This window comes from Papaver somniferum, chromosome 7 (assembly GCF_003573695.1).
Source record: "Papaver somniferum cultivar HN1 chromosome 7, ASM357369v1, whole genome shotgun sequence".
Lineage (NCBI taxonomy): Eukaryota > Viridiplantae > Streptophyta > Magnoliopsida > Ranunculales > Papaveraceae > Papaver > Papaver somniferum.
In genome coordinates this window covers 101,652,722-101,662,031 of record NC_039364.1, presented here as the reverse complement: position 1 = coordinate 101,662,031, position 9,310 = coordinate 101,652,722, and the positions used below count along the sequence as shown (strand labels likewise).

Genomic DNA, 9,310 nt, shown 5'->3' with positions numbered 1-9,310 from the left:
CTAATGATCGTGGATTAGGTTGGAAAGGAAATGAATTTTTATTTTTTCTTAATCCTTCATTAGAATAATGTTAATCCTTTTGTTAGCATAGCTATGTGGTCCATCAAGATTTAAAGTTAAGTTATTTGTCCCTAAGATGGATAAAGATTTAAGATGCTTTTGTCTGTGCACCTGATTAAATAATCCCCTAACCATGTAGATGATTTTTGCATGGGGTCTAATTGAACCAAACAACAAATATCTCTCCAGCAGATTTTCTGGTTTTGATTTAATATTGTAAATTAGAAAATTCACCTAATCAAACTTAAAGGGAACGAGTTTTGAGTACTAAATTCTAAATTTTCTGTTAGAAGTTTAGAACAGTAAGAGAGGATTAAGATTGCATTAAGAGTTAAGACAAATAATTTCGTTGCAAGTTGCAACCATTTAGGTAATGGCTTACGCTTCATGTGATTGCCCCTAACATCATCAGCAAACAACAAAGATTTTGTGTCTCATAATCGAGTGACGAGTTTTTGGGCTGATCTTTGTGGTTTGTTTAGATAAGCATATTCTCTTAATGTTATTTTAGTTAATTGCGGTTAATTCAGAAGCGGTAGAGGACGGGCCTGCACGATACGTTGATTATTAGCAATTGTTATAATTAAATCCCGTATGGATAATTATGGTCAGTATCTCGTATGATTATTTATGGTAATGCAACCAATCTTAACTTGACTAAAGAGTCATGACTACCGGTGAAAAATGGTGTACAACTTGTTTTGCGTTCCCAGCCCTATAAATAATTAACCAGGATACAGTTATTGGGTGATCATCCCTGTTATTTGTGTTGGATATTTTTAATATTGTTTGCCGTTATTCGGGGCGTAGCCCCTTCCGGCTGTGTTCGACCTATTTCGGTTTTCAAAAATTTTTATCGACACATCTTTCCCATAGGATTCCTTCTCAAAAGAAACCATTAATAGATGCCCGTTGAATGAGTCTGTTGGAAATGAAAAGCCATCTCCAAAAGGCATGAATTCCTCTTTAAATAGCGAAGGCTTTCTTCCATTCCGATCATCAAAAACTCTTTCTCTCTAAGCATCTTCAGAATCAATTACAGTGTGTTTTTGGTTGAGTCAAGGGAGTACAACCTTTGAATCCAACAACGTTGTTAGGGCTTTATTGTATCCTAAAAACAATATTTCGCTGACCGATTGCACTCGCCAATTATTGGGGAAGGGTCGAAATAATTGCTGAAAAGAATTACAAGGCCTTGAAGCTCTAGTGATATAACATTTTTTTCGTTCTTTGTTTCCGTTCTCTATTACCTTGTATTTTCCAACGATTTGAGTTCGAAATTTGCTAACACCAGGTTCTGTATCGAATATGCAGTATAAATAATACCTTATTGTTTACTTTTTCTATTTATACTGTAAAAAAGGTAGAAAAACAGACCATTTCCCTAGAAAGATGGATAAGTATCCAAAAAAGAGAATTAGAAATGAACCATTACTTGTATTTATTGGCTCAAAGATTGAACAACTTTACGCGCAAATCCCCACTTAATGGATTAAGAGAGCTCGACCAAAATATGATACAAGGATTTGTGGCAAAAACATGTAGGTTGGTTAGAATACTTGACCACAATGTAGGTTGGTGGTAACGGTGAGAGGACTTGTTTATTTCTTTTCTTCTCGTTTGACGATCAAATTCTAGAATAAGAAAATGGAAGATTCCTGGAGTGGAGTACTATTTTTCTCTTTTCTCCTATGCACAAAGGAAACAACTAATGAATGATAATTTGCACACTCACGGATTTAAATGAAAATTGCTGTTTGGAAAGCTATAATCATCTTGTCTAATAATAACAAATCATAACTTTTACGTATTATCATCATGTTGTCTTCCACTCCTGAAAATACTTAAAAGTTTTGAAATATGAAATGCCTCAAGGCACTAGCCTGTCTATGCACCTAAGATCATCCACAATAATGAATGCTGTAATTTTTGTGCACAATGTTTAGATATTGCCGCATTTGGCTTCGGGGACGAAACTAAGTGGGGGTGGCTTAGCTAGGTTGTAACACCTTCACAATGTGTTAAAGTGTACTTTAGCTAGGGTGATTGTCACAAAAAAGAAAAAAAGAAAAAAAAATAGCCAGGGTCCAAATTATAGTTAGCCTGCTAATTGACATGTTTATGTTGGTAACTATACAAAGTGTCACTTTTCAGCTAATAGCTCCCTTCTAATCTCTATACAGAAATGAAAATAAGTTATATATATACTCCCCGTCCCAAATTAAATGAGCTAGTTGGTTTTAAATTTTGTCCCATAAGTAAATGAGTTATCTCACTAATCAAGTGATATTTCTAAAACTATCCTTTTAATTGATTATTGTTACTATAAAAAATATGTATAATTTAATAGCCATGTTTATATTCGTTATGGAGGTGTTTTAAAATGCTTTTCAACGGTATAAAGTTTACGAAAAATCGTGGTATAGTTTAAGAGATAAATCATTTCTAAATTTTACTAGTTATTATTAATCACTATTTTAATTGTTACCCACATTGTAATTGTATGAATAACCAACGGTTAAAAGTGAAAACCACGGCTGACTCCTCCTCAGCTACTTCGATTTTCATTCCCTATAAAATAACGTCCTCCTCCTACCTCAACAGTCAACAGTACTACTGCTACCTCCAGCCAAATTATAACTTCTTCTCCGGACAGAATTAAACCCAACAACATTCTCTCGGACTCATACCCACCCAACACACAAATCTCCCTCTCTGTAAACCCAAAACCCAGACATTATTGATGTTTCCAAGAAGCAAACATTTCTGAAGCTCGATTTTGATTGTGGAACAACATTATTCATAGTCTCACTGCATACAGAAGCCGGAAACAGACATTCATTACCAATTGTTAAGCTCATTGCCGTCCATATTCTCACGCTGGAAACCTGAAGCGGAATGCTAAAAAGGGGTTTTGATTAGTTCTTTCAAAAGCAGACAGATAGTATCAGATTTCACTCTTTCTTTCCATAAGTTTCTATTTGGAGAAAAATGGCAGAAAATACAGAGACACCAACAAAACCCATGGCAGCAGAATTAAATGAGAAGAAGAAAGCAGAACAGAGTTTACCTTTTTATCAACTCTTTTCATTTGCAGACAAATATGATTTATTTCTTATGAGTGTAGGAACTGTTGGAGCCATTATTCATGGTTCTGCTACTCCTATTTTTTTCCTTTTATTTGGTGAAATGGTTAACGGGTTCGGTAAAAATCAATCTGACTTTCAGAAAATGACTAGTGAAGTTTCAAAGTTTAGTCAATTCTCTCATAATTTCCCTCTCTAAAATCAGAATTTTATCCCCCAATTTCTTAAACTTATAAATCTTGTTTTCTTGTTTTGATGCAGTATGCTCTGTATTTCGTCTACTTCGGATTTGTTGTTTGCATTTCATCATACGCTGGTAAGATCACCATGTCTCTGCCACTGTAGAAATTTCTATTCTGTTCTTCTTATTGTTATCTTAGTTAAAGTTCGAGCAGTTAAGGGAGTAAAGCTGCTCGAGCTTTAACATCAAGGGCTCACCACAATAAAGGCTTTGGGTTACTGACACGTGGACAGTGTTGTCCTTTTCTTCCTCAATTGCTATCATATGTCAAATGTCATTCCCCCAAATTGTTGTATTTTAATCTCTGATCAATTCTCCAAGGCTTTGATTTTGTTTTGTTTTTGAATTTCTAAGTGTATTGTTCTTGGGCATTATTGAATTGATTTCTTAATACTATACAGAGATATCATGTTGGATGTACACTGGGGAGAGACAAGTGATTACATTGAGGAAGAAATATTTAGAAGCAGTGTTGAAACAAGATGTTGGATTCTTTGATACAGATGCTAGAACTGGAGACATTGTCTTTAGCGTTTCTACTGATACTCTTCTTGTTCAAGATGCCATTAGTGAAAAGGTTTGATTTCTCTGAAACCCACTAGCAATTATGGAACCTTTGAAGTACTTGTTGGTTTTGGCTTCAGCTAGTAAAACTGTTTCAACATGCTTAGTTACTTTTTCATGATTTCATTTGTTCAATATACAGTAGTAATGGTCTACTGGGGAGAAACATTAATTCTTTATAGGGATAGGACAGAACATTATTGTGTTTTTTTGTTTAATCTTTTGATGATTTGGTGTTTTTTTTCTTTCTTTTTTTCTTTTTTTTTAATGATTTTAGGTGGGAAATTTCATACACTATCTTTCAACATTTCTAGCTGGATTAGTGGTAGGTTTCATATCAGCATGGAAGTTGGCACTATTGAGTGTGGCTGTGATACCGGGGATCGCCTTTGCTGGTGGTTTATATGCTTATACGCTCACTGGTCTCACTTCCAAGAGCCGAAAGTCCTACGCAAATGCTGGAATAGTCGCCGAGCAGGTAAAGCGAACTAATATCAATAGCATTTTGGTAGAAAACTATGGCGTTGTCTTGTTTAATTTGAAAAGTGTCATGTTTATTGGTTGCATACGTGATTGTCCCGGAGCGCAATTGTAGTAATGTCAAGTCAGTTTCTTGTAGTTTTTTGTTGATTGTCAATCTTCTTATCCTCTTTTACTTCTTAGGAATATAAAAGTATCATTAAAATTAAGTTCAACCGAGAAAAAAAAAATGGTAGTTGTTTTTCAATGCTCAACATTTCGTTGTCGATTATTCGATCTTAGTAATCTTCCATATGTAAAATTTCCCTGTCTTGTAGTTTCTTCTGCTTTCTTTTTCATTTATAAATTTGATTAATTATTCGATCAATTTGCCTGAGTTCCTTATTGCATTTGCAGGCCATTGCACAAGTACGGACAGTTTACTCGTTCGTGGGAGAGAATAAGGCCTTAAATTCTTACTCAGATGCAATACAGACCACATTGAAACTTGGTTACAAAGCTGGAATGGCCAAAGGCCTAGGAATCGGATGTACATATTGTATTGCATGCATGTCCTGGGCCTTGGTTTTCTGGTATGCAGGAGTTTTCATAAGGAATGGGCAGACAGATGGCGGGAAGGCCTTCACAGCAATTTTCTCGGCCATTGTTGGGGGCATGTAAGATCACTTGTCTTGCCTGAAAGATTATTCTATAAAAACTGATGTACTCAAAATTTTGGCATATGTTAATCCTTGTTACTGCTCATTGTTTTCAGGAGCTTGGGACAATCATTTTCGAACTTGGGAGCCTTTAGCAAAGGGAAAGCAGCTGGGTACAAACTAATGGAAATTATCAAGCAAAAGCCTTCTATAATACAGGATTCCACTAATGGGAAATGTTTGACAGAGCTTAAGGGGAACATAGAACTAAAAAACATAACCTTTAGCTACCCATCCCGACCAGATGTCATCATCTTTCGGAATTTTTCGATTTCATTTCCTGCTGGAAAGACAGTTGCTGTGGTTGGGGGAAGTGGATCTGGCAAGAGTACTGTTGTATCTCTTATCGAAAGGTACTACGATCCACATGAGGGTAAGTGAAAACTGAACTTGATGTAAGAAATTCAAAAAACCTCCTAAAGTTGCATCAATAATTCTTTCAACTTTATGCTTTACAGGACAGGTTTTGTTGGATGGCACAAATATTAGGAACCTGCAATTGTCATGGCTACGAGACCAAATTGGATTGGTGAACCAAGAACCAGCTCTTTTTGCTACCACCATTCTAGGAAACATACTATATGGAAAGCCTGATGCAACCATGGAAGAAATTGAAGCTGCTTCTGCTGCTGCCAATGCACATAGTTTCATTTCATTACTCTCTGATGGTTATAACACACAGGTGAGACTTTCTTTTTTTTACTTGAAATGGATAGGCAAGAACTCGATCTTAAACAATATTTTTTTTAATGAATTAACTCGATTTAATTGTTCTAGAGAGTTGTTTGACACAAAGCTTCTTCTAACTTGACAATGTAAATTATTAATTTCTTCTTTCCACATGAGATCAGGTGGGAGAACGAGGAGTCCAACTATCTGGTGGTCAGAAACAAAGAATTGCCATTGCAAGAGCTATGCTAAAGGATCCCAAAATTCTTCTTCTTGATGAGGCCACCAGTGCCTTGGATGCAGGCTCTGAGAGCATTGTCCAAGAGGCTCTAGACCGCCTCATGGTTGGCAGAACTACGGTTGTTGTTGCACATCGCCTTTCTACCGTCAGAAACGTTGACAGGATATCTGTTATCCAGCAAGGCCAAGTTGTTGAGTCTGGGACCCACGAAGAATTGATTGCTAAAGTTGGTGCTTATGCATCCTTAGTTCATTTCCAGGAGATGGCAAGATATAAAGACTTCAGTATTTCCTTATCCCACCGTTCACGGTCGTCACGTCTAAGCCATTCATTATCAACCAGGTCACTGAGCCTCCGATCAGGGAGCTTAAGGAAATTGAGTTATCAGTATAGTACAGGGGCAGACGGTCGGTTAGAAATGATATCCAACGCTGACACTGAAAGGAAGAACCCCGCACCAGATGGGTACTTTTTTAGGCTACTTAAAATGAACGCACCTGAATGGCCTTATGCAATTATAGGGGCAGCAGGATCAGTCTTTTCTGGATTCATTGGCCCAACCTTTGCTATCGTCATGAGCAATATGATTGAGGTGTTTTACTATAGAGATGCCTTGGCAATGGAGAGGAAAACAAAGGTGTTTGTCTTCATATACATTGGAACCGGGATTTACGCAGTAGGCGCGTATTTGATTCAGCATTATTTCTTCAGTATTGTTGGTGAAAACCTAACAACTCGAGTGCGAAGGATGATGCTTGCAGGTTAATTTCTAGTTTCCTTCCTTTTCAAGCTATTATTTGTGGTTTTAACTAGGCCAACTAAAAGAACCATGGCTGCAAATTCATATAATTCTTTACTATTACAAACGAAATTCTTTATTTTTTCTGTTCTCATATATTATGCTTTCTTGTTCCAGCAATCCTAAGGAATGAAGTGGGTTGGTTCGACGAGGAGGAGAATAACTCAAGCCTCGTTGCTGCTCGTTTGGCCACCGATGCTGCAGATGTGAAGTCTGTTATGGCAGAGAGGACTTCTGTGATACTGCAGAACATGACTTCACTTTTAACATCTTTCATAGTCGCTTTCATTATTGAGTGGAGAGTCTCACTTCTCATTCTTGCAATTTTCCCTCTTCTAGTCCTTGCGAATTTCGCTCAGGTAAGCCCTCTTTCTCCTCCTCTAAGAACTGTTGATAGTCGATTCCATAGATGTAAATGTACGTTTGTCACCGTAGGTCTTATGGATCCTAGACCCTTGCATGTGTTCTTTAGAGATAGCATTGTTGGAATTTCATATGGAAGTACACAGCTACACGGTTCAAATGAGCCAAAGCCTCGTTGTAGCAGTAGAGCTACATCTTATATGTTGGTACTGCATCTTGGTTGCAGTAGGTTAGTCAGAACCAAGATTCACAAAATAGAACGTAATTGCATATTCGAAGAGTTAGCTCTTGCTTATATATCATTACATGCGACACATAAGAATGTGAAAAGAACATTGAGACGTTCATATGCTGACTGCAAATTCTGCTGTTCATTTCATTATGCAGCAACTTTCTCTGAAAGGGTTTGCTGGAGACACTGCCAAGGCACACGCAAAAACCAGTATGATTGCTGGGGAAGGTGTGAGCAACATCCGCACTGTAGCTGCGTTCAATGCACAAGAAAAGATCCTCGAACTCTTTTGTAATGAATTGCAGGTCCCACAACTCCAAAGCCTTCGCCGTAGTCAATCTGCAGGCCTTCTCTTTGGTCTTTCCCAGCTTGCTCTCTATGCATCCGAGTCCCTTGTTCTTTGGTACGGCGTCCATCTAGTCGGCAGAGGTATCTCCACCTTCTCCAAGGTCATCAAGGTCTTCGTCGTCCTCGTCATCACTGCTAATTCTGTTGCAGAAACTGTCAGCCTGGCCCCTGAAATTATCCGTGGTGGAGATGCAATCAGTTCAGTATTTTCAATCCTTGACCGGTCAACGGAAATTGAGTCTGATGATCCAGAAGCTGAAACAGTAAAAACTGTTCGGGGAGATATTGAATTACAGCATGTTGATTTCTGTTACCCATCTAGACCCGAGCTTAATGTGTTTAAAGATCTCAGCCTCAGAGTTCGCGCTGGACGAAGCCAGGCTCTTGTTGGTGCAAGTGGTTCTGGTAAGAGCTCTATCATTTCACTGATCTTGAGATTTTACGACCCAACAGCCGGTAAAGTCATGATTGATGGAAAGGACATTCGACGTTTAAACTTAAAGTCACTGCGTGTGAAGATCGGACTGGTGCAACAAGAACCAGCATTGTTTGGAGCGACCATTCTCGAGAATATCGCGTATGGGAAGGAAGGAGCAACAGAGGGAGAAGTGATCGAGGCAGCACGCGCAGCACATGTACATGGTTTCGTGAGTGGATTACCAGATGGGTATAAGACTCAAGTAGGGGAGAGAGGTATACAACTATCAGGTGGACAGAAACAGAGGATTGCAATTGCCAGGGCTATCCTCAAAGACCCAGCAATTTTGTTGTTGGACGAGGCCACGAGCGCACTTGATGCAGAGTCAGAGTGTGTATTGCAAGAAGGAATTGAGAGGTTAATGAGAGGAAGAACCACGGTGATTGTAGCTCATAGACTATCGACAATTAGACTGGTTGACTGTATAGGAGTAGTACAAGATGGGCGCATTATAGAACAAGGTAGTCATTCTGAATTGGTGAGTACAAGCGAGGGTGCTTATTCTAGACTCTTGCAGTTGCAACATCATCGTATGTGATTCAGGGGTTGTCAGGATAATAAATGTTTTATGGTATCATGTTTTTAGGACTCGTTGCTTCACAGTTTTTCATCTGCATTTTAGCTATTCTCTGTGCGTGGAGACAAATTATCTCCTGGGAGTTGAGGAACTCTTGAAGTAACCACCCCATGGCAACAACTTCACACCTGCTATACACATCACTCTTTATCTGAAATGTCTTTTGCCTCGCACTGCACATATTTTTGTAGAAATGAATATCAGTTGCAGTCAATAAAACAATAACAAAATAATCAATACGAAAAATAAATGGACCTGATCAAATCAGAGAGATAAAAATCCTGATTTCATCCAATTACCAACAAAAGAAGAGTGGTATGTATAGTTACTGATTGAACTCTAAGTGAACTGAAATTTCAAATATTTATATATACCTTGATCATGATGGGATCCCGTACACAATGAGTGACCACCAGAGAGCAGACAAAGTGATGTCCTCAATCCGATGGGCCAATTAACATATGTTCATGCCGT

At 38.1% G+C, this 9,310-nt stretch overlaps 1 protein-coding gene across 1 annotated transcript; it reads left to right on the top strand.

Moving 5' to 3' along the window:
- The first annotated feature begins 2,692 nt into the window (after positions 1–2,692).
- On the top strand, positions 2,693–8,963 carry LOC113297986 (ABC transporter B family member 19-like). The gene is made up of 10 exons (XM_026546611.1): positions 2,693–3,312; positions 3,408–3,462; positions 3,789–3,964; positions 4,229–4,429; positions 4,828–5,087; positions 5,186–5,502; positions 5,588–5,811; positions 5,981–6,800; positions 6,956–7,197; positions 7,589–8,963. The coding sequence occupies exons 1-10, from the start codon at positions 3,052–3,054 to the stop codon at positions 8,795–8,797; spliced, it is 3,765 nt and encodes a 1,254-aa protein (XP_026402396.1). The 5' UTR covers positions 2,693–3,051; the 3' UTR covers positions 8,798–8,963.
- Positions 8,964–9,310: the final 347 nt, after the last annotated feature.